At 39.4% G+C, this 27,095-nt stretch overlaps 1 protein-coding gene across 2 annotated transcripts in view; it reads left to right on the forward strand.

Annotated features, from left to right (window-relative positions):
• The first annotated feature begins 563 nt into the window (after positions 1-563).
• Positions 564-27,095, forward strand: part of LOC122811971 (alpha-1,4-N-acetylglucosaminyltransferase-like) — a 210,966-nt gene continuing 184,434 nt past the window's right edge. The window contains exons 1-2 of one of the 2 annotated variants that reach the window (XM_044084172.1): positions 564-628; positions 764-1,139. In XM_044084172.1, coding sequence (XP_043940107.1) covers positions 789-1,139 — 351 coding nt within the window. In that variant the 5' untranslated portion in view covers positions 564-628; positions 764-788. Of the gene's footprint in view, positions 629-648; positions 1,140-27,095 lie in introns of those variants that run through there. The other variant, XM_044084170.1, reaches the window with a different exon arrangement.

Here is a 27,095-nt window from a genome sequence, read left to right on the forward strand (position 1 = left end):
AGCTCAAATTAATGGGGGTACAAAGGCCCAAACAATTTTTAAATATTGCTCTTATTAACTTATAAAGCTGTTTTTGTTTGTAACGTAGAAAGATAATAGAACAACGTGTTTTGCATTAGCACACATTTTATGACGGCTATGAAATCTGAAGCTCAAATGTCCACATTTTTTAATGACTTCAGTCCTTTATGATTTGCCAGAAAACCACAAATTTTATGAGGCACAGACCAAAAATATGAGGCCATAATCTGGACATTCTGCGAAAATCTGGACAGCGAGCGGCACGAAATCCTCAATAATTTGCTAAAAAACGATTTCATAAAGGACAGCCAAAATAAAAATCACAAATCTGAACAGCTGAGTTTCAGACTTCATACCAGCAAATAAAATTGCATGTTAACACAAATTCTGTTGTTCTAGCAACTTTCTAAGAACAATATTTAAAACATGTCTCTATTTTTGGGGCTTTGCCCCGCCATTATTTAAGGCTTTGCCCATATTTCTTTGGCTAACAGGTTGAGAAGTATGAAGTCGCACCTTATTTGCTCACCTAAAACATTTTATTGGGCAACCTTTATTTGGCATCGCTCAGAAGGCAGGATGGCGGAAACAAACTTTAACACCGCTGGTGAGTACAAAAGTGTCCAACAGTCTTGACACGAGCAGCAAATGTTAATTCGAAGTTTTTGTAGCACTTAACAATGAAGCGTTATCTCCTCTTCTGTCTTTTCATATTAACCTTCTTTTCGGTTATTCTCTACAGGATCTCTACCAGGACAGCGATTACGATGCCGAATGGCATTTGGCCCTGGATACTAACAAAAACCCAGGAGTACTGTGGTGCCTCTTCGCTCGCGCGCACAGCTGCCACAGCTTCCCTCCCGGTAATGTTTATGGAGACCACAGAAACGCTCACCCCGCATGCGCTTGCCATTTGCTCAGTAGAATCGACTGCTCGCATCTACCAGGACCGACCCGTGCAGTTCTACTTACGGGGCTTCAAAAACCGAAGCTGTCTGCAAAGCGAGACTGAGTGCCCTGGGCTAAGAGTCCTCACTGACTTCCCAAACGTGCAGCTTATCCATTTAAATCCAAAGGAGGTTCTGAAAGGGACCCCACTTGCGACCTGGTACAACGAGGTAAGATGATGCACAATAAATACATGGAAGAAGTTAGGGCTGCCTCCTTTTCAAATGCCCGACATATATTTTGTAGAAATCTCAGATTTGCAGGACAGAACATACCCACGACCGTACAAAGGACAGAAATTCACTTGTTGCCAAAATAAAAGCTTATTGTTGTAGCATTTGAGTTGCTTATGTTATTTCATATAGCATTTAGGCGTTCCAGATAAAAAAAATAACCATTTTATGCAACTATTAGAGTAAACTTAGCAAATATTTTTGTCCTAAAGTTTCAGAATATTTGCCAGTTTTTCGATTTTATTCACATGACACAACTGCCCAAAGAGAGACTGTCCCTCGCAAAGGGGGACAGGTGGTAACCTCAGAAGGGGCGTCCATTTCATAAGTTATATATTTCGTCCTCGGTGAGGATGCATCTCTCAATTGCCCTTGATTTCGTGGAGCGGCAGTGCGGCACGGATTTTGCCTCCTATGAACTCGAGTATTTTATTTATTTATTTTGATTTTCTGGTAAACCACTGAGTCATTACAGTTTCAGATTTTATAAGTCTTATTTTTTCAGAAATGCATGTAGATACAAAACTTGCTCTTTCGTGAATTAGAGTAATATTTAAAATGTATCCCAGATTTTAGGCTTTTGTCTCTACCCCTTATTTTTGGTCGTGTCCTGAGTAAGGAAGTTAAGAGGTAGGGGTACGACTTAACGTACAAAGATAATGCTTTCATAAATGTTTACCACATTCAGGGATTTTGTTGTGACAAGTAGGATATCATCTCTGTAAAGTGTATATCACATTACACTGATCATAAAATGCTGCTTTACATGGAAAAATATATTTTTTCTGTTTATTCGGTGCTTTCAGGATTATGTTTGTGATTTACAGCTGGGATGAGTCTGAAAATAATACGTACACAGCAGCGTTCTACTCTGCAAACGAAAAATAAATAAATACTAGTCATAGTTATATAGCTGCAAAATGTTTATTTTTTGTTGCATTGTTCACGTCCCCTTCGCCCCAAATGTCGCACCCCACATATAGAAACTACACAACCACCATTACGACAGTCACAGTTGTGTTAAACCAATAAACGAACTTGTTTTTGTCGTATTTATGTCATACGTTATTTTTGTTATACAGACCTCTCAAATGTCCCTGTTTAGGAGGAATGCTCTTGTTTTTTATTCCCTTTTCCCTTGCACATGTTATTCCTATTTTTGTAGGGTTGCCACTTTTTCAAATACCCAAAAGTGGAACATTTTTTGTAGAATCGTGAGTTTTGCAGAACAAAGCATACCCATGGCCAGTGCAAAGGACAGAATTTCACTTTTTTTGCTAAAATGAAGCTTATTTTTATAGCATTTGCGTTGCTTATGCCATTTCATATAATATTTATGTTTCAGATACAAAATAACCGTTTTATGCAACTATTTAAGAACACTTAAGAAATATATTTTGTCTTAAAATCTCAGGACATTTGCCATTTTTTAGTTTTTTTCGCAGGATAGAACACCCTATATTTTTGGACGCATGTCCCCATTTTCAGGCTTGAGTTCTCTTCGCACAAATCCCCCTAATTGTAAACCTGATTTTTGAAGCAGTGTAGTACACAAAAAATCACACTACAGGACCAAGGTACCAGTGTCGACAATACTATTAAGAAAGTGGACATACATTTTGCGACACTTTTGTTTTTGAAATTTAAATAAATGACTGAGTGTGGTGGAGTTCTTTCTGTTAAGCAGCTCATTTAAGTCCAAGATTATACACTGCCTCTAAAATAACATGCTTATTACTTTTTATCCATCATTTATATCGCTCTGACTTTTTTAAACGTGTTTCTGAGTAGTATCTCACATTCCTATTGGAAGTGAGAAGAGTTTGTTCATGCTGATTGGATGTCCAGATTTTTAGCTGGATGTCCCTTTTTCAAGGGCATTTGTTTCTATTTTTAAAGTAAGTTGAGAGGAGGACGCCTGAATTAATTAATATGTCATCCAATTCTCCGGTAAATAGCAGTATAGCTTTCAGTTATGGACACATCAGTAATCTACCCACTGCATAGTGCTACTTACCTGCAGTGTCAGGTGGGAAGGGGAAGTAAAGTAAGCGAAAGTTCCCACTGTGCCTCGGAACAAATAACAAAGTGAAATGCATGATGTCCTGAAAAAAAAACAACACTTTAATATTGCCAGCATCTTACCATTTTCCTTCCCGAGGTGAACAACAAAATCTTTCCAATATCGGCAAAATAAACTTAGTATCCCCATGGAGAAAAAAACAGAAAATGTTATGTTTTTATTTTATTTATGTTTGACTGGTAATGTCGCTAGAAAATAAGTGCATCATTTCAGGGAAGGCTCGTTGTACATTCAGATCTGATCTACAGATGCGTCTTTAAACTGAAAATAAAAATGTTAATGTCAGTTGTAAAAAGTTAAATGCGTGCTTCAGTACAGCCATTCAGTGCCTGCTTTATGCAATTCGTGATCGCAGAGAACTGGTTCTTACTCTTATCTGAGCAAACTGGGCGCAAAGCAGGACCCAGTGTTGGAAAGGACGCATCTTCATTTTGAAGGACATAAGCTCCCGCCTGCATAGCTAATGCTAATTAGTAGCATTCTAGTTCACCTGTCCTCCGCGTTTTTTTATGTGATTGCTGACATCAATACATTTGTTATGTGAGTTGATATAATTTTATATCGTATTGAAGTGTTTATGATGTACTGCCTTTTTATATTTTATTTTGCGTATTTGTTTACTTTGTATTCACTCATTTGTTTTTGTTATATTTACAGTAAAGTTAGCTGTCGAATTTTCTCCTCAAAGTGTGAGAATGCTTGCCATTATCATAATTTTAGTAGGACACAACAATCGAGATCAGGACTTTTCTGCATACCTTTCAAAATTTACCGATCTGTCAGAGAGTCTCTGAATTTTTTAGTACTTGAAATGTACTAAATATTGATTATATCTTCAGGTGGCCTAGGTCAAATTACTCGTGGGTCATGTGTGTGAGTCGCAAAAAGCTGAAGAAGAGAACACTGAACGTTGTTTTCTTGAGGAAATTACCGTTTGGTGTGATTTATAAGCGTGTGCCAGGTTAATTCCATTATTTTGGGTGTTGTTTCTCTTTTTCGTGTGTGCAATGGTGACGTTGATATACACACGCAAACACACATACATAGCTATATGGATCTGCTTTCTATATATTTATATTGTGACGATCGTGCCCTGGCCCAGCAATCAAGGAGCCTCAGTCCTCACCATTAATACCAGGGAGGTAGTCTCATAGAAGTGAGGAAAGGATAACTAATACACACAGTAAAGTAGAATTTCTCTTAAGTGCACACAGAGATCACAGTCAGTCTGGGGCTAGTTGCTCCCTTGCTAACAAGGCCCCCAATAAGACTCCCCATTGGCACAGCTATAGGGTCCAGGTCTAAGCCTAGCTGGGCAAGCTAAAACCTCCAGTACCTTCTCTGTCCAGCCAGTGCTTCGTGTCCCTGCCAAGTAGCTGACACACACACACACACACACACACACACACACACACACACACACACACACACACACACTTTGAGATAAGTATTTATACAATTTCAGAGACACTCCTGGGAAAGGCTGACACAGTTTCTCCAGCTGTGCCCCTTTACCCAGACCATACGGTAGTAATCCCTGCCACCACCTAGCTAATAATATCAGCTACTAAAAGGCCCTTAAAAGGGTGTCCAGTTATTACTGTGCAATATTATTATCCAGTGGTAATGTGACTATTCAGTCTAGGCTTATTGGAAGGGCTTAGACAGTAAACTCTATAAACATATAATGTACTCTAAAGCATAATTTATCTATACATAAACCAGTCAGAGGTAGAATGTGTTAAAAATATTTAATAATAAATAATTAAAACAAGACAAAACTACTACACCACAGAGATATCTAAGAGTTCAGAGATCACACAGAAACTTAAAATAATACAGTAGGACAGGTCTGATTTCAAAGAAAAATGGCTAATTAATCTTTACTAGCTTTAACTATTCCTGCAAGAAATCACAGTGCTAAAACTTACATGTGAGCATAAGGCAGAGTGCTGATAAGTTGGATATCAAGATCAAAATGCTCTCAGTCTCTTGTGAGAAATAGTATTTAAACTTTACTAACAAACATGTGTCTGACAGTCTGGAGTTCTCAGGCCACAAACTGCTTTATTTAGCAATTTAACACCTGCTCAGAAACTTACAACAATATAAGTAATTTCACATGTATACTCCAATGGAAACCAGAGCAATAATGCACATTCCACATCTAAATTCTGGTCATAAACTTTAGCCTTAAAACAATGGGCATGAAACTTTCATCCAGACACACTGGAGCCGAATTCTAACATGAAAGGGTCACAACATGCTCCACTGGGCCAGTAGAGTGCAATGTTGTCACATATTTTGCAGTTCCACATTTCACATTATTATTTTACACTCAAGAAAACATGCCTGTATTTTACATTTATTTACAAATGCCAGAACTATATATCAAATTCTATTTGACTAGGCTGGCAGCCTTCGCCCATCTCTCCCCAATCGTCACATCCCCCCCCCCCGGGGAACTCAAGCAAGTTTTTCAAGTGCCCCTTGAGAAACATTGCTTGAGAGTGTCAGGTCTATCTGGGTGTACCTTAGCCCATTCCCTGTCTTGAGAGCCCATCTGCACTGGCATTGCTACTCCCACTGCGGTGCTGCACTGACATATCATATGCATGCAACTCCAGACTCCATCTTAGCAACCTGGCATTTTGCTGACTGGCTCTGTTTAACCATGTTAGAGGGTTCTGATCTGTCATCACATTGAACTTTCTTCCATACAGATAAGGATGGAGTTTTTGTAGTGCCCAGACTATGGCTAGACATTCCTTTTCTACAGATGCATAGCATTCCTCCCTGAGTTGGAGCCTACAACTGAGATAAACCACTGGGTGCCCTTCTCCCTCTGAAGAAATCTGGCTAAGTACAGCCCCCACCCCATAGTTTGAAGCATCCACCTGCACAACAAAGTCTTTGCTGTAGTCTGGACTGGCCAACACAGGGGGTTATCCCAAAGCTTCCTTAAGCTTCTGAAATGCCTGCTCACATGCTGGCGTCCACACTACCTCATCTGGCCCGTTCTTCCTTGTCAGGTCTTTGAGGGGAGCAACTATGGTACTATAACTGGGACAAACTTTCTGTTGTACCCTGCTGTCCCTAAGAATGCCCTCACCTGCTTTTTGGTAACAGGTGCAGGCCATGCCTGTATAGCTTCCACTTTGGCAGGTTCTGGCCTTACCACTCCCCACTCTATGTCATAGGTAGGAGACCTCTGCCATACCCACCTGACATTTGCTCGGCTTAATGGTCAACCCTGCCCGCTGTAGTCTGCCCAGCACCTCCCTAACATGCTGAAGGTGCTCCTGCCAGGAATGGCTGTAGATAGCAATGCCATCCATGTAAGCAAGGGCAAACCATCCTGCTCCTGCTAAAATATGACCTACCAGCCTCTGGAAAGCCGTTGGGCATTCTTCATCCCAAAGGGCATCTTTATGAACTCATACAAGCCAAAAGGAGTCACAAAGACTGACTTCTCTCTAGCACTGGGAGTCAAGGGCACCTGCCAGTAACCCTTGGTAAGATCAATGGTTGTAAGATTCTTAGCCCCACCCAGCTGCTCTAGGGTCTCATCTGTCCTAGGTATGGGGTAAGCATCTGCCTCTGTGTGACTATTTAATTTCCTGCAATCCATATAGAACCTGGTGCTGCCATCCTTCATCAGCACCAACACCACTGGTGAGGACCAGGGACTGTTGGACTCTTGAATCACCCCTAGTTCTAACATCACCTGTACCTCCTCCCTCAGAGTCTGTTTGACTCTCTCAGGCACCCTATAAGGGGCCTGCCTGATAGGCCTTTGGGGTCCTATATCCACCTGGTGCTGCACCAGGTGGGTGCTCTCTGGTTTCCTGGTGAACATGCCCCTAAACTCCTGCAGCACTGCTCAGATTTTTTGAACCTGGGTAGGAGATAGCTGTTGGGACATTGCTACCCCTTCCACCAAGGTGTCAGCCTGAGCCTCACTGAGGAGATCAGTCACAATATCTCTCTCAGACTCCTCCTGCAATCCACTGCAAATGCTCAGCACAAGGGCCTCCCTATCATGGCAAGGTTTCATCATGTTAACATGGTACAATTTGAGCCCCTGCCTTCTGCCTAGCAGTTCCACCATGTAGTTAACATCACTTACCTTTCTTACCACCTTGTAGGGTCCCTCCCAAGCTGCTTGCAACTTGTTGTGTCTGACAGGAATGAGAACCATCATCTGCTGCCCTACAGCATACTCTCTAGCTCGAGCATTCCTGTCATACCACACCTTTGTCTGTTCTTTTGCTTCTGCCAGGTTCTCCAGGGTCAGGCCCATGAGTTCCATAAGGCTTGTCTTGAGGCCACAACAGACTCCTTGTGAGACTCACACTCACCTTCCCACTCATCTCAAATTAAATCTAGAGATCCCCTCACCCTATGCCCATACAACAACTAAAAGTGTGAAACACCTGTGGATTCTTGGGGAACCTCTCTGTAAGCAAACAACAGATGGGGCAAATATTTGTCCCACTCTCTCTTAAACTGATCTGCAAATGCCTGTAGCATGGACTTGATTGTAGAGTTTAACCTCTCAACAAGACCATTAGTCTGGGGATGGCAGGGGGTGGTCTTCATGTGCTTCACCCCACAGGACTTCCACAGACAAGCCAGCAGGTCTGACATAAAATTGGCACCTCTGTCAGACAGTATTTCATTTGGGAAACCTACCCTGCTGAAAATCTCTAGCAAAGCATTTGTCACATTCTCTGCCTCAGTGGAGGACAAAGCCACTGCCTCAGGGTATCGTGTAGCATAATCTACAATCACTAGGATATACTTTTTCCCTGTGGAACTTGGGGTACTCAGAGGACCCACAATATCCATAGCTACCCTCTGAAATGGCTCCTCAATCACAGGCAAAGGCGTCAAAGGAGCTCTCACCTTGTCTCCTACCTTGCCTACATTTTGGCACTGCTCACAGGTCCTGCAGTACCCTGTTACATCTCTGGAAATTCCAGGCCAATAGAAGTTTTGCATAATACACCTATTTGTATGTTTTATGCCATTATGACCTGCAAAGGGAATATCATGGGCTATGACTAGAAGCACCAGACAGTAAGCTCTAGGCACTACTAACTGCTGTACTCTCTCACTGACTAGCCCTCACTCTGGGGTCTTCTCTCTGTACAGTAACCCTTTGTTCCAGTATACAGATTCCACCTTCCCTTGAGTATCAGGGGTCTCCCTAGCTACCTGCCTTGGGACTTGCAATGTAGGGTCTGAGAGCTGAGCTTGTCTCAACTCCCTCCTTGTAACCCTTTCCAGCTCCCCTTCCGCAAGTAGTCTGGCATCCTCTGACAACGGTATCTCACTGTCAGCCTGGGTACTACTACCCATGATATTACCTTTGCAGTTACCCTGTACAAGGGAAAATCAGTACCCACAAGCAGCTGTGGCTCACATTCAGTATCACTGCTACAGCGTAGCTCACTCCCTGAAGTAACCACCTCAGCAGTCCTGGCTGCAAGTATCCAGTTTGTCTGGGTCTCCCCCAGGCTACCAGACCCACATGCTTGTCTCCTAGCCTTACTGCATGTAACTGAATAAGTACATAGTACTGCCTCATCCAAATCCTTCCTTCTCAGGACATCTGCAGGATGGTAGTTCCATACCCCTGTTGTCTCAAGACAACCTACTGCTGGCATTTTGTCTTTCCCACTTACTGACTCCCTCAACTTTGGTTCCCCACCTTGCCTCCATGGACATCTGTATGCCACATGGCCCCGCTGGTTGCATTCATAACATTTAACCCTAGCTCCTGGACTTGTACCTGGACTAGTGGCTTCCCCTGCTACTGGCAGATTCTGTTGGGACAGTCTGTGCTGCCCACCATGGGTTCCTTTAGTCCCATGAGCAGTACTGGGGATCATTTTCCTGTACAGGGCTGCCCTGCTTGCTAGGTATAGGTCTCCTTTCTTCCCAAACACCTCTAAAGTAGCACATTATCTATCAGCTAACCAGATCCTCATGTCCTCAGGCAAAGTGCTAAGGACTTGTATCCTTACCACAAGGTCTGCTAGACCTTCAAAAGTTGTGACTTGACATCCTCTCACCCAGCTATGAAAATAAGTGCTCAGTTCAGCAACATATTCACATACATTTTCATCTGCCTTGTGTCTGTGCTCACAAAACTTTTTCCTATACATTTCAGGTGTTAGCTTAAAACATTCCAGCAAGTGTCTTCTTACAGCAGTATAATCAAAACAGTCAGTGTCATGCATTTTTGCTAAAAAAGTTACAGCTTTACCATGGAGTAAGGGGGCCAGGAACCATACCCAGAGCCCTTGGTCAACTTCATACTGTTTACATACCCGCTCAAACATATGAATGAAGCTATCAAAATCATCCCCCTATTTAAACTGCAGAAGAAATTTACTGACCTTTTTTGCTTCTGGGGTCCGGTTACTTCCTTCCCCATTACCTCCATGACTCTGGTGAAGAGTCAGCATTTCCCTCTCATGCCTCCTCTGCCATTCATTTTCCTCAGCTTTCTGATTCCTCATTTTCTTGGCTGCTTCTAGTTCCATATGCCTGGCTTCCAACTCAAGTCTCTTTAGCTCCAGCTGGACTTTTAAGTCCACTGCAGAAAGTTTCAGCTGTCCATTCTCTGAGGATATTGTATCTCCACTCTCAGTCTGATTGTCCTCCAGGCTGCTGTTTTCTGATACAGCTGTAACCAAGGCTGCAATCAGGTCTGCTTTATTCAGGTTTTCATGCACCAGTCCACTAGCCTGGCACATCTCTGCCAGCTGGCTCCTTGTCAGCTTTCCATACTCTTCTGCTGACATGCTGTCTGCTCACCCTGACTAATACTAAGCTAACAAAAGAAATAAAACAATTGTGATCTAAACTCTGAGTATACACTGTGTGGCTGTTTTAGAGTACAAAACACTTTTAGAGATCACTGTAAATAAGCTACAGGAATTCACTCTACCCACACCACTACAAGCCAATTAGTATGTGAAGTAGATCCCACCACTACCAAACACTTGTGACGACAATATTATTATCCAATGGTAATGAGACTATTCAGTCTAGGCTTATTGGAAAGGCTTAGACAGTAAACTCTATAAATATATAATGTACTCTAAAGCATAATTTATCTCTACATAAACCAGCCACAGGTAGAAGGTTTTAAAATATTTAATAATAAATAATTAAAAAACAAGACAAAACTACTACACCGCAGAGATATCTAAGAGTTCAAAGATCACACAGAAACTTAAAATAATACAGTAGGACAGGTCTGATTTCAAAGAAAAATATCCAATTAATCTTTACTAGCTTTAACTATCCCTGCAAGAAATCACAGTGCTAAAACTTACATGTGAGCATAAGGCTGAGTGCTGATAAATTGGATATCAAGATCAAAATGCTCTCAGTCTCTTGTGAGAAATTGTATTTAAACATTACTAACAAATATGTCTCTATGTCCCTCCCAAATTACATAATTTTTGACACTTATTCTGGAGTTTTCAGGCCACAAACTGCATTATTTAGCAATCTCACAGCTGCTCAGAAACTTACAACAATATAGATCATTTCATATGTATACTCTAACAGAAACCAGAGCAATAAAGCACATTCCACATCTAAATTCTGGTCATAAACTTTAGCGTTAAAACAATGGGCATGAAACCTTCATCCAGACACACTGGAGCCGAATTCTAACATGAAAGGTTCACAGCATGCTTCACTGGGCCAGTAGAGTGCAATGTTGTCACATATTTTGCAGTTCGACATTTCATAGTATTCTTTTACACTCAAGAAAACATGCCTGTATTTTACGTTTATTTAGAAATTTCAGAATTATATATCAAATTCTATTTGACTAGGCTGACAGCCTTCGTCCATCTCTCCCCAATCGTCACACACACACACACACACACACACACACACACACACACACACACACACACACACATATATATATATATATATATATATATATATATATATAGATATATATATATATTTTTTTCTTTTCTTTGTTTACCGAGAAAGTCCGACTGGGTAATACTCATTTTCACTGGAGGCCTGGGGAGAAATATCCTTTTGCTTACATTGCATTATACTAAGTTCCAGTCAAACACAGAGTAGTAACTTTTCTATTTACATTTATACACAAACAGCAGTTACATTTATACATTTTAAGATTTTTACAGAGGTGGAAGTTACTAAAGAGAAATCAGAGGTGCAACTTAATGGATTGCACAGGCTGCAGTTATATATAAAAATTGTTTTGTCATTTCAGTGAGAGGTTGGGAGCATTATGTTTAAGAAGAGTATTTGGAGAGAGTATCATTCAGTGACCAGAGGTGCCAGAAGCTGTTGAAGACTCTGGGGTGGAGGGTGAGAGGGGCATTCCGTGATCTAAAAAGGGCAATTAAAAAAAAAAAACTATTTACTACCACAACCTAGGTTCACTGGGAGGACATTTTAAGCTTAGCCAATTTCCCTTTTGGTGCTTTAATTAACATTTCCTGATTGGTCTTACCTATCCTATAGCTGTTAATTTATATTAGTCCTAGTGAGAATAAATGTGATCATACTATAGACAATTTGAGGGGACCCATGTTGTAAACATATGTATCTACAAGCACTGCACCTATGAGCAAAAATACAGGCAGTTAGAAGAACAAGAAAAATAAATGATCAGCAAAGCAAGGCATCCCAGGGTCAGTACAGTTTTTATTATTCCTTGACTAGATAACTTGGCAGATTAACTGTCTGAATAATCATGTATCTGACTTGGTTTACTGACTGACTGACTGACAACATACATCAGTGAGTACATAACTTTTATACAGTTCTTGACAAATGCAGTCCTGCCTCTTTAGATATACATTGTGTCAAGTTGGTCATGCAAATATTACAAGTTATTTTAAAAGTGCTACAGCAGACTATTTATGTAGTATCGCTATACAACAAGTTTTCCTTTCTTGGTATGCAAGTACAGATTAATAATTTTTTGCTTCAGGCTTTGTCATCATATGTTCTTACTGCTTAATTGTCTTATCATAACATTTCTAATGAGAAAGAGTATTTATTATTGTTACAGCTGCAGTTTACATTATTGCTACTGCTGAATAATTCAGAATTAATGAAAATTTGCAATTTACAAAGTAGTACAATACAAAAGCTTGATAAAAACTTCATATAAAATCTGCAGCTTTGCAGCATGTATATGCAAGGCACATCTGCCCCTTTCATTCATTCTGTAGATAATGTATGAAATAGAATAATAAACATTTCCTGATTCTTTGATGTTTATGGCATGTATGTACATTTTACAAATCATATATTTTACATTATTTGCATTCTTTACACATATAGTTTAGGAATGTTTTGATAGAAATAGAAAAGTATTGATTAATACATGTTTTATGCAACTTCTAATAGAAGAGCCATTCCTGCTGTTACAATACATCATTGTGTGTGTGTGTGTGTGTGTGTGTGTGTGTGTGTGTGTGTGTGTGTGTGTGTGTGTGTGTGTCCCATGTTTCTGGCTGCTGTGACCTTTCCATTCTGTTTTTTTTCCTATCAAGTAGCTGAGCTAACAATTCCGAAAAGCTCACTGCAAAGTCTTGTAGCTAGTTTGCATCTTTAGTCTGACATTTGATTATTAGAGGAATTGTCAATATAGATATTTATTTCATAGGTTCATAGGTTCATAGGTTGGTACTAGGCTATCAGCCCTAGGGCCTATACAAGCCTAGCCATAACAATTCCCTGGCTATTTCTTTCCACATTATTTACTTTCCTGGACCCCTGTCTAGCAGGGCGACTGACGTGATCCCTGGGGTGAATTTCCTTTCTCCCATCCAATCATCAAGGTTCCTCTTGAAGAGGTCCAAAGAGGCACTCTGCTTGGCATGTATGGGCAATCTATTCCAGAGTCTGGGGAGTCTCTGGGTCAGGAACCTATCCCTCCAGCATGTTTTGTTTATTGTGATGACAAGGTTTAGATCCCTGGAGCGTGTAGCTCTCAGGGATTGGGATTTCTTTAAGTGTAGCATGTCCAACAGCTCTGGGTTTGACATGGCCTTGTATGTTAAGCAGAGATCGCCTCTGAGTAGACGATATGCGACAGAGTATAGCTGGAGTTTTTTAAGGCGGTCAGCGTAGGTCATCTGCTTTAGGCCTGTGATTCTTTTAGTGAGGTATTTCTGAGGCCTTTCCAGTTGTCGCAGATGTCTTGAGAGGTACATACCAAATGGGACATTGTATTCTATAATGGGTCTAATGAGGGATGAGTACAGTGGGACAATGACCTCCTTTTTTCTGGATGAAAAGCCCTTCGTGATGAGGTGTGCCACATAGAAGGATTTCCTGACTGTTGTGGCGATGTGGTTATCGAAGGTGAGACCACTGTCCACCTGTGCCCCTAAGTCTCTTATCACACTTTCTGTGTTTAGTGTACTGCCACCTATATGGTAATTCATGGATACATGTTTTTTCCCAAAGGGGATAACAATACATTTCTTGGCATTGAGCTTGAGCCCATGGCTCTGGCACCAAGCATCTGCTTCTGTAAGGCCCTTTTGTAGAGTATCCACATCATTTGGGGATTCAATAATGGCTCCCAGTTTGCAGTCATCTGCAAACTTTGTTAGCCAGAGTCCCTTAGTGTTGACCTGTACTTCAGAGAAGTAGATGCCAAACAAGAGCGCCCCAGGACTGAACCCTGAGGTACTCCACTTGTCACTTGTCTGGAGCTGGATTTGGAGTCGGCTACTTTTACAGTGTGGGTTCTATCAGTAAGCCATTTAGCAACCCATTGGGTGACATAGGGATTAATACCCAACTTAGTAAGTTTATCTATGATTCCAGAGTGGGGGATGGTGTCAAAGGCCTTGGCAAGGTCTAGATAGGCTGTGTGGACCACCTTACCCTTGTCCATGGCTCTGGAGACTGATTCAAAGAAGTCAATCAGGTTCAGGAGACAAGATCGGCCCTTCACAAACCCAAACTGGGTGGGGTCCAATGTTTGAAGGTTGCCAATGTCTTTGTTTATAAGTTCCATGATAATACGCTCCATGGCCTTGCAGATAAGGCTTGTCAGACTGATGGGACGGTAGTTTCCGGGATCCAAGGTGGATCCCCCATTGTGGATTGGGATAACTGTAGCTCTGCGCCACTCAGTGGGCACGAAACCTGAGGTGAGGCTATGATTAAACATGACACTTAGGTGAGGTGCCAGTTCATATTGTAGTTCATGTAGTACACAGCCCAGGATGTCATCTGGTCCCATGGATGCTGTATTCTTGGCTTTAGAGAGTGCGTTTTGTACCTGTGTGGCCATTATTACTGGAATTTGGCAATCTTCCGGTATTGAGATGGGCCATTTAGGGGTGAGAGGGGTGAAGTTGGCACTGAATCGATCTGCCAGGATATTGGCAATATCCTTTGGATCAGTATATTTATTGCCATTCTGTTTTAGCTCAGAGCAGATCTAAGCATTGCCATTTAGATTCTTGACATAGTTATAGAATGCTTTGTGGTTGTCTTTGGAATCTTTGGCAATTTTATTTTCATAACTAGCTTTGGAGGATTTTATGAGGCATCTCAGTTTCTTACTGAGGCTAGTAAGGGAGTTTTTTGCTTCCTGGGATTTTCCTCTTTTCTGCAAAAGTTTCTTCCTTTTGTTGTAAAGTTTGTTTATGGCAGGGGACCACCAGATTGGCTGACAGCATTTTGGTTCTATTTGGGATGGCACGATTCATGCATGAGTGGATGTGCTCGTACAGTACCTTAGTGTAGGATTCAGCAGTTGAACTTTCAGTTCCCGTCTGCATGGGTGTCATGAAGTTTGTCACTTCTGACTTGAGTAGCATGAAGTTGGCTTTGGAGAAGTTTTTTATGGTGGTTTCTTTACTGGGGGGTGGGGGTGGGATGTGGATGTTAAGGGTGATTAGCTTATGGTCAGACCTGACTAACGAGGGGGTGACCATAGGTATGGAGCATTGATTTGCCATGTTGGTAATGACCAGGTCTAGGATATTGGAGCCCCTGTTTATATCAATAAAACCCCCTATTTATATTAATAATTTTGCCTTGATAAAGAGAGGAATTATTCATAAGCGTTATCTTATCTTGGCTGATGCCCTTTTAGCCAGGCATTGTATTTTCATGCAGCTTTGTATTCATGCTTTCAGTCACTGGCATTCACATAAAAGATTGTCCACACATTCTGCTCAGGGAAGATTTCCGTAAGCTGGTGTCTCAACATTGCTTGAGATCCAAATACTATAACAGAGTTCCCCCTGAGCAGACATGAGAACTCATGTTTGTTGATTTTATTCAGTGAATATCATCAAGTTTCATTGGCTCAGAGTACTTCATAAATCATACAATGCTTTGGACCTGATGCACTTGGTCCACTGTTAAAACCTGTACTGCTTGTCATTTTACATATCTGATTTCACACTTGATGACAACAATTACTAGGCTTATACATCCTAAAATGCCAACTATGACCAGTATAAGCTGCATTATTTTTCATCCCTAGCTACTGATAGAACCACTCAGCCAAGAGAACCATGTTTCTTTTTTTATTTGTGCTTTTTGAGCAATTTCCTCAATTATTTTGAGGTATCTCTTGATTTCAGGTTCATTATCAGGAATATAAATACAATATTCCTCTCCTACCAATGCACAAAATTTAATATTATGTGTTTCTGTAAGACCATAGTTTTTATGGCAGTCCATTTCTATGGTAACTTTTAATTCCTCTAACAGACCTGCCAGTTTTTTAATTTCCCAAATAGCTTTCCCTTTTCCATAGAATGGAAAGGTTGATACTTCATGCAAGGACATCATTTCATACTTCCATTTTTTCTATGTCAATATGTCTTTTTAATCTAACATTTCTAATATTAGAATCAGGTAATGTTGTAATATGTCTAATGGATGGAATTACATGTCCCAAATAACACAATCCAGTCCAGTTCTCAGGAAGCCATTTGTAGGCTTTATTACCACATATGTAATATATGCCTGTTCGAATTGGAACCATCCATTTCGTAACCCAATGTCTAATTCTAGCTTTTTTAAATTTTCAGCAAGTTTCATTACTAAAATGCTCAAAACATTGTTCACTGGCATTTTGGGTAGCATAAATAATATTACAAGGACTTTTCCCAAGAAATGGGTGATTATTTGTTCCTTCTCCTCGTAAACAAACATCAGCAGTCACATTTGTATGTAAGCCTCAAGAAAGGATGTGTCTTTGGGAAAGAGTTATTTCTTGGAACACAGTCTTGGTTTGTGAGATTCAGCATTTCCAGAAGGGTGGATGGAATAGATTGTAATGGAATTCCTACTGTTTGCGTCTTGTGGTATCTCAGCACATATCCATCATTGTTTAGCATTCAAAGTGTCTGAGTAGATTTGCAGTGATTTGGTAAAGGTATTAAAGTCCACCTTTCCTTGTATTGAGTAAAAATTCATCAGGATCATGATTAATATCAGGATTTTCATGGTTCGATATTTGCTGGAAGAGAAAAGAATATTATTCTTATTAGTTGTATCTGATATCATATCCCTTTATATCAGTTATTACATTTATAAGTTATTCAGTTTTGTCCCAATCTTTTAACATGATCTTTATGAATCCAACCATTTTTGGTGGCTGATTTTTTTATGTCTTGATTTGTACAGCCATTAACCCAACTTTGGTAACAATGTAGGGTCCTATCCATTTTGAATCCCATTTACTTGTGTTTCCAAACTGACGGACCATTACAAGAATCTCCTTGTTCCAATTGTACCTCCCTTGATTCCCAAATCTCATTTTGTTTACACAGTTCTAGATTATGGGCTTGTCCAGCTTCCCAGACTCTCCCTTTTGCCCAGCTGATTTGGTCTTGGAGCTAGTCCCACAATTTTGTTTCTTCTAATGGTATCCCACAAAATGCTTATAAATACCTTGAAGGCCTTCTCCTTAAACAACCATGCACTCCAATGGTTTCAATCCTACCTGCAGGGCAGGCAACAAGCAGTCCTATGGAAGGACAAGCTATCATCTCGCCTACCCATCACATTAGAAGTCCCCCAGGGGTCGATACTAGGACCCCTTCTTTTCTCCATCTTTATCAATGACCTTCATTCAGTCATGCCAGATGCTACCTCCATTCAATATGTGGATGACTCCACCTTGATTTGTTCTGACACCTCACCAACTATTCACATTAACCCAAATTACCTTCAATACAGTGTAAAAATGGCTCTCCAATCAACATCTAATCCTAAACCCCAACAAAACTAAGTTACTCCTCTTCCCCCACATGCAGGACCCCCCAGCCAGCCTTCAACATAACTGCTAACAATGGCACTATCATCTCCCCAGAAGCCCAAACTAAACTACTGGGTGTCATAGTTGATAACAATCTGAAGTTTGATGCACATATCAATCAAACTATCAAAACCATTAATAAAAAACTTGGCTCTCTTTACAGAATCAAACCTTTCCTTACCCCACTTGCTAGAACTGCAATTGCCCATTTCCATCTGCTATCAACTCTTCTCTATGCCTCACCTCTATTCTCCAACTTAAACAAAACAGATATTAATAAACTATCATCCTGCTATAACCACATTGCCAGATTTGCTACTGACACAGCCTACTGGACACACCACTGTCACAACCTAAATCGCCTAGGATGGCTTGAACTGCCAAGCCTACTGCAGTTCAACTAGCTAATAGTGGCACATAAAGTCCTTTACCAACCAGAAAATACACCTGCACTAAAAAATATTATCAGCCCCTATACCAGCACCAGGCCACTGCGATCATCCACTAGACTCCTAGTTCAAACATACAAATCCAACTACTCAGCTGGGGACTCTCTGTTTGCCAACTCTGTTAGAAAAATATGGAAGAGACTCCCAGCTAACTTGACCCTAGAACCCTCACTAACTCAATTCAAAAACAAATTCAAGAAATACTTCAAAACTCATTGGTTATGTCCTTGCACTAACCCCAACTAGTGACCTCTCTATTTCTTAGGTGCCTTACCTTCATCTACTTCTAACTTTTTTCTACCACTCCATTATAGGAAGGGTCAATTGTATAACTGCTGCTCTGTGTGTCTTAAACCTGAATGTAATGTTATGTATGTTTAACTTTGAAAATGTTATGTTTTGTAAAGTGTTTTATAATAAGTACTATATGTGCTAAATGCTGGTATTGCTTATGACTGTAATCTGCTTGAAACTAGCATTTACTAAATGTTCAATGTATATTATTATCTTGGAGCTTTTCTCCCTGGGCCTAAACTGAAAATGGACATGTATCCAGTCGGACTATCCCAGTCAACAAATGTAAAATAAACAAATACATAAATAGATAAATAAATAAGGGATTTTTCCTGCTTGTAAATTCATAGGTTAACCTGTCATTAGTTCATGTGGAGTTAACCCACATTCCTGAGGAGAATTTCGCATCCTAATCAGAATGTTGGGTAAATGTTCTACCCAATGATTCCCATACTCAGAAATCCTTTTCTTTAATCCTTCCTTCAGAGTTCTATTAGCTCTTTTGACTTTTCCAGAACTCTGAGGATGGTAAGGAGTATGAAACCTTTGCTTGATTCCCCAAATTTTACACATTTGTTTTGTCACTTTTCCAGTAAAGTGAGTCCCTTGATCACTATGTATTTCTCGGGGCACTCCCCATGTTGGGATGATCTTTTCATTTATTATTCTAACTACTGAGTTTGCATCTTCTTTTTTTTTTGTTGGATGAGCTTCCACCCATCCAGTATATTCATCTATTAAAGTAAGTAAGAAATGAAACCCTCCTGGTGCTGTTGGAAGAGGTCCTACAAAATCCATTTGTACCCTTTTACAGGGTCCCAATGCCTGTGGGAGTCTATGTTGTTTTCTCCTGTTGAGTTTTCCCACATTGTGCATGGCACATGTGACACATCTGTCTACATGATTTTGGATGTCTGTTGTCATTCCTTCCCATTTAAATCTAGAACTAACAAATTGTTGTAGTCTTTCCCGTCCTGGATGACCTAAGAAATTATGATAAGTTAACAACATTTTTCCTTTTTCAGGGTCAACCATTTGTACCGTATGTAAAGGACCTTTTAAGGTTCTGCAAATCTAACCCATTTCCATTCACTTCCTTATATTATTTCAAATTCTTCTATTTTCTCTTTCTTAATGATGTCTGGCTGTTCTCTTACAATTTTTACTAAGCTTCCTAACTGCTGATTATCTTTGTTTGTTTTTTGAATTTAAGGTTATATCACACTGGATTTGGGTAATTTTACCTACCTCATTTTCCACTCTATGTTCATACTCTGTACACTGATCTTTACAAAAGTAAGCTGTACAATATAAAGGTAAAGGATTTAGAGGTAAGTCCATTTGTATTTGGCACTTATTCAGAATATTTTGCACCATTTCCCTTATTTGTTTTTCTTTCATGTCATTTGCTTCCCATGCCCAGTATTGAGGAACATTTTGTATTAGATATGTTTCTTTGGAGTCAAGGACCCCTTCTTTTGCTAGCTGATCTACTATTTTATTAGCCTGACTGGTTACCTCATTTTTGGTGTGAGCTTTGACCTTATTTATACTCACTGTAGAAGGATTTTCATCTTTTATCAAACTCCAAATTTCTGTCAACACTTCCTGATGACTGATTGGTTTACCATCAGCTGTAATCAAACCTCTCCTTGCCCAAATGAGAAGAGATGATGTTAAGACTCGGACTACATATTCACTGTCTGTATAAATGTTTACAGGTCTGGGCAATAACAAGGCTTGTTTAACTAGTTCATCTATATCTGCTGAGCATCCCCCTGGGAGACTACTCTTCTTGTGTTCTTTGGTCTCTGCATTGTGTATTACAGATTCTGTCATAAAACACCCAATTTCAGAGCTCCAGAATCTGGATTCGCATATATATATATATATATATATATATATATATATATATATATATATATACACTCTTCAATAGTTTGGGTGCCCACCCTTAAGTGTTCCCTCTCATTTTCCAAGTCAGGACATTCATGAAATTCCCCTTGGTAATTAAACAGTTTTGATAAAAACTTAATCCGATGGATTTCTACTCTGATTCCTCCTTCCTGACTTGCACCACTTGCACTGATTCTTCCAAGTCATGCATTATTCATGCCCTTTGGATTTCCTTCTAACATGCATTTTACTGGAGTATGTTTGATCTGTAGCACAATTGGAGAGCCCTGAGTCATATGGCATGTTACTTCAGTACACCATTCCGCTATGATGGCTTGCTTCTCACATTCTCTCATTCCTTTCTCAACTGGACTCATAGCTCGGGAATCTTCTTCTTCTTTCGGCTTTTCCCAGTTAGGGGTCGCCACAGCACATCATCTGTCTGCTCATGATTGGCAGTGGAGTTTTACAGTGTTGAGTTGCCAGCCCGGTGCCCAACCTTCCACAGAAGGCACACATACACATGCACAATCACACCTAGGGCCAATTTAGAGTGTACAATCCACCTACTGCATGTCTTTGGGATGTGGGAGGAAACTGGAGCACCCGGAGGAAACCCATGCGACCACAGGGAGGACATGCAGACTCCGCACAGAAGGCACACCAGCCGAGAATCGAACCGGAGAACCTCTTGCTGTGAGTCGTCCATGCTAACCACTGCACCACCGTGGCCGCCCACTCATAGCTCGGGAATAATAACCCAAAACCTAATACCGAGATCTTCTTTTTTTTTTTTTTTGCAACACTATGGCCATCATAGTTAGATCATTGTGTCCAAACTGTATGATGAATTTTTATCTCTTTCTGGGACACCCAAAGCAGGTGTAGAAATGAGTTCTTCCTTGACCTTAGAGAAAGCTGCTAATGACTCATCATTCCAATTAAGAAGTTCATCTCCCTTTTTGTTTCCTTTAAGCATATTACTCAAGGGTTTTGCTTTTCCTGTATAATCTGGTATCCATTCCCTTGAGAATCCAAAGATCCTTAGGGCTTGCCTTAACCCTGTGACAGTAACTGGAATTGGTAACTGTCTGATTAGTTGCTTTTTGTGTTCACTAATGCTTCTTTGTCTTGCTGATACCATGACACCCAAGAAGGTAAAGGAGTCTTTCATAAACTGATTCTTTTTAGAGTTCAGTTTTAATCCTGATTGTCTTATTGCTTGGAAAATTTCTGCTAGTGGATTTAAGTGCTGCTTTCCAGTTTCTGTTCCTACAAGTATGTCATCCACGTATTGAATAACAGAAGGTCTACATTATAGTGGTTTTAGTATTTCCAGCCTTACATGATGAAAAACTGTTGGCGCATTATGAAAGCCCTGAGGCATTCTTGTCCAAGTATATTGTTGGCCTTCTACAGTGAAAGCAAATTTCCATTGTGAGTCTTTATCTAGAGTAATACTCCAGAAACCATTACTCACATCTAATGTGGAGAAAAGTTTCATTTTTTTCCTGAATCTGAGCAATAAGATCAGGCATGCTTCCTACTATTGGCAAAGAACAAGGTATCACCTTATTAAGTTATCTGTAATCAACAGTAAGATGATAACTTCCATCTGGCTTCTGTACAGGCCATTATGGACTGTTAGCTGGTGAATTAACTTTTCTCACTACTCATTGAGCTTCTAAAGCTTTCACAGTATTCAGTATTCTCTGTTCTGCCTCTTTCTTTGCTGGATATTGTTTTATAGGTTTCTTGGGACTGCCTCAGGGACTTGTCCACAATCATTCCTATGTTTGACAAAAATATCCTGATAGCAATACATTAGCTGAGCCAACTCTTGCTTTGGTGTTTTTAATAATTCAACTAAATCATACTGTCCTGGGTCTTTGACACTGTATTTGCATAATGCTTCAGATGACTAATATTTAATTAATGGTTCCTTAATTAATTTTTTGTTACACAACTCTATAATGTAACCTCTTTGTTTTAATATATCATTTCCAATGATGTTTTGCAGATGAGGACTTGATACCCATTCATGCTGGAAGGTGTCTTCCCCTATCTTTGTTTTCTGCAGGGAGATTTAATTGAGCTTGAGAGATTTTTTTCTCCCAACCCTTGCAAGGTTATAGTTCTTGTTCCTGGGAATGTTATTGCAGTAATGCTAACTGCAGTTTCTGTATCTATTAAATACGTATCTACGTGGTCTCTTACCCAAATCTGAGCATGTGGTATTAGTGCTCTTTTTTTTTTAGTTTCATTATGTAAAGCTGTTAGTTCATCTGCTGTCTCTTTTACCTGTCTGTTTGATCCTTTTACACTTTTCTGTAAGTGGGAACACACACACACACACACACACACACACACACACACACACACACACACACATACATATATATATATATATATATATATATATATATATATATATATATATATATATTTTAATAAAGCTTCTATAGTCCTGTGTTGTTCTAATGTACACAAAACTGTTGTAAGAGAGCTGGAATGCATGTTTTCTTAATAAAATCTCTTTTATTTTGATTTGGTTTTCCCTAGTCTGTAAACTCATAAATCAAAGAAGGCAGTTTAAAAATAGGACTTCTCTTTTTTCCCTTAACATTTGTTGCTTCTGACTGACCCATTCATGAATAATATTTAATAAACATTGTGGATCTCCCCTCTGTGAATTATTACCACCGGCACTATTTGCTTGGTTTATAACTTCTTCAAATTGGGGAAATTTACGAGATAAAATTAACCTTGATGCCTTAGCTTTCTCTGAGGTATTTTTAGAATCTGACATCTCTCTTCCTTCAGAGCATGAAACAAAACTGTCAGATTTTTCCTGAGACATTTCCTCAGTAACACTTTCAGATTTGTCATGAGACTTTTTTCTTGATCTGGTTTAGTAAATCTTAAGAAATATCCGTTTTTACATCTGGCTACAGGTACTTTTTCTGGTATAAAATCCTGCTTTAAATCTCTAATACTGTTACTTTTAAAATTCAGATTCTCAGATCTAATAGTTTCTGGTTGCAATAACATCTGTGATGCCTTAGCCCTACCACATTTAAAAATCTTATTAGTATGCAAATTCCTTTAACTGCATGCCTCATAAATTACAGATTACACATGTAACTAAAGGAGAACAAAGCTTTAGTGCATTCTACAAACAGCAGAAAGACTAGAGTCTCACCCTATTTCAGCAGTGTGGCAATCCCTCCGGGGAGTTAGCTGAAGCCTTTTCTTTCCACCTTCCTTTTCCTGTGTTTGAGACTCCATGAAGGAGAACTGATCCAACCTTGAGGATTCTTGTTTTTCCTTCACTCCACAGAGGAAAACAGATCCAACCTTGAGGATTCTTGCTCTTCCTTCAACAGCTGACTTTTAAAAGCCAAGACCTTTCTGGAATATTCAACTTTACTTCAACTTTCCAACCTCTGCACGTTCTGCTTTGCTTCCTCCCAGGTTTCAGCACCAGACTGTAAATGTATCTACAAGCACTGCATCTATGAGGAAAAAAATACAGACAGTTAGAAGAACAAGAAAAATAAATGATCAGGAAAGCAAGGCATCCCAGGGTCAGTACAGTTTTTATTATTCCTTGACTAGCTAATTTGGCTGATTAACTGACTGAATAATCATGTATCTGACTTGGTTTACTGACAGACTGACTGACTGACAACATACATCAGTGAGTACAGAACTTTTATACAGTTCTTGACAAATGCAGTCCTGCCTCTTTAGATATACATCATGTCCTAAGTTGGTCATGCAACTATTACAAGTTATTTTAAAAGTGCTACAGCAGACTATTTATGTAGTATTGCTATACAACAAGTTTTCCTTTGTTGGTATACAAGTACAAAGTAATCATTTTTGCTTCAGCTTGCTTTATCATCTTATGTTCTTACTGCTTAATTGTCTTATCATAACATTTCTAATGAGAAAGAGTATTTATTATAGTTACAGCTGCAGTTTACATTATTGCTACTGTTGAATAATTCAGAATTAATGAAATTTTGCAACTTACAAAGTAGTAAAATACAAAAGCTTAATAAAAACTTCATATAAAATCTGCAGCTTTGCAGCATGTATATACAAGGCACAACATTTGCCCGTGTCATTCATTCTATAGATAATGTATGAAATAGAATCATATACATTTTCAGATTATTTCATGTTTATGGCATATATGTACATTTTACAAATTATGTATTTTACATTATTTGCGTTCTTTACACATAGTTTAAATATAAATAGAAAAGTACTGATTAATAAATATTTTATACAACTTCTAATAGAAGAGCCATTCCTGCTGTTACAATGCATCATTGTGTGTGTGTGTGTGTGTGTGTGTGTGTGTGTGTGTGTGTGTGTGTATGTGTGTGTGTGACCCATGTTTCAGGCTGCTTTGACCTTTCCATTCTATTTTTTCCTAACAAGTAGCTGAGCTAACAGTTCTGAAAAACTCACTGCAAAGTCTTATAGCTAGTTTGCATCTGTTGTCTGACATTTGATTATTAGAGGAATTTTCAATATAAATATTTATTTATATTAATAATTTTGCCTTGATAAAGAGAGGAATGAGTCATAAGCACTATCTTATCTTGGCTGCTGCCCTTTTAGCCAGGCATTGTATTTTCATGCAGCTTTGTATTCATGCTTTCAGTCACTGGCATTCACATAAAAGATTGTCCACACATTCTGCTCAGGGAAGATTTCTGTAAGCTGGTGTCTCAACATTGCTTGAGATCCTAATACTATAACACATGTAATTGATGCAGCATTTAGGAACTGCCTCTATCCATTAATGGCATGAGGGGCAATCCTGGAGTACATTTTCTATTACCCATCCTTAGATCCAATTTGCATTTGAATATGGACAGGGATGAGCTTTGTTTTACTTGAATGAATAGTCTGTTCTGGAACAGTGGGCGCCTCGGTGATATACGTATATCCATCTCTCCACAACATTCAGTTTAGATACCTAGACTGAGTATTTATGATGCCATTTGACTTGCTGATGTTCAGTAGGTCTATTTGTATTAGGTCGGAGGATGCCTTGTATGCCAGACATGTCACCTCTAAGCACTCTGTAGGATACTGAGTATAGTGATAAATCTTTGAGGTGGTCCATGCAAGACCTATTGTTTAGGACTTGCATCCTTTTAGTAAGGTATCTCTGTGGGTATTCTAATTGTTGCATCAGTCTGCACAAATACATGCCATAGTGGGTATTATACAAAATGATTGACCTAATGAGGGCTTTGTAAAGGGGGACAGTAATATCTCTAGATCTATTCACAATCAATTTGTTTATAAGCTGTGCAATATAGAAAGATTTTCTTATGACTCTGGGCACATATTGGTCAAAAGTTAGGTCACTGTATACACAAGTTCCCAAATGCCAAACAAATGGACATTTCTCAGGGGCATTGTCAGTTTGGCAGTTCCCTGGAGTAGATGACTTCCCAAAGGACATGATAATGTATTTCTTGGCGTTTAGTTTCAATTCATGATTATGGCACCAGTTAGTGTTTGGAACAAATCCTTCCTGCATGATGGTTAAGTCATTTGAGGATTCAATAACTACTCCTAACTTGCAATCATCTCAGATTTAGTCAGCCAAAGCCCCTTTGGTATTTCCTTTTATTTTTGAGATGTACATACCAAACTGAAAAAGTCTCAGCACCGAACCCTGGGTGACTCCATTGGTGACAGGTCTCTTCCCCTGTTTTGAGCTCCTGCATCCTGTGAGCATGCATACATGTATGCATTCTTTGATTCACCTTCCTGATTGTACTAACCTGATTGTATTAAATTATATTCCTTGTATAATACAGCAACACTTGTTAGAATGTGTTTTAAATTTGTGGTTTGGAACAGTCTTCTAGTAAGCAATGAAACAAAATGTTTGAACCAATAATGACAAAACTATCCATTTCAGAAAATTTCAACCATAAAAGGCCACTCAAACTTCTGTTGTTACAATCCACCAATATCAGTAAATATGCAAATTATCTGCAGAAGTAAGTCATCTAAATAATTCCACATTAAAGGGATCTGTAACTAATGAAGAGGTTGCTGCTAGCAAACAATTTTATATTTCATTATTTCATCTACAAATGAAGTGCCTGTTGCCCTTGAAGAATAAATTGCCTATGCTTCATTAAAAAAAAATGATAAGCTAGTAATTTTGCAATGGGGAATGGATTGCAAACTGATAACAGAAACATAGTTACTAGGTAACTCCTCCAAAGGAGGACATTCATAGGACTGCAACATCCACTCCCTTTAATACACAACACAGTACAGTATCAGTGATCCATCTGCCTACTGTGGGAGTAGAACCCACAGCCTTCTGCATCAAAAGCAAGTATACTTCCTGTTGTGCTGGTAACAATGCAAATGAGTTAGCATAAGTAGCACTAAACTTGTCTTCCCCTGAAGCTGTCAGCTCCTTTTAAAATCCACTTGACACTCAACTAAATCTCTCAACTTCGCAGCACAAGAAATTTTGAAAAAGCCAACATTTATTTGGGGGTGGCAAAGGCTCCAAACCAGGGACACATTTTAAATATTGCTTGTATAATCTTAGAAAGTTGCTAAAATAAAGTGTTATGTGTTGCCATGTATTTCCTGAAAGACAGGAAGACTGAAACTATCATTCTTTAATTAATTCAGTTCTTACTGATTTGCCAGAAAACCACACATTTTAAGAGGAACAGACCAAAGGTATGAGCCAAATATGCTGTGAAAATCTGGACAGTTGAGAGCTATGGACTCAACTCTCTGAATTACAAGTGGTAGTATGAGTGGAGAATTCAGACTCTTGTTTG

The sequence above is a fragment of the Protopterus annectens genome, chromosome 9.part0 (genome assembly GCF_019279795.1).
Source record: "Protopterus annectens isolate FY-2018-M chromosome 9.part0, PAN1.0, whole genome shotgun sequence".
Classification (NCBI taxonomy): Eukaryota; Metazoa; Chordata; order Ceratodontiformes; family Protopteridae; genus Protopterus; species Protopterus annectens.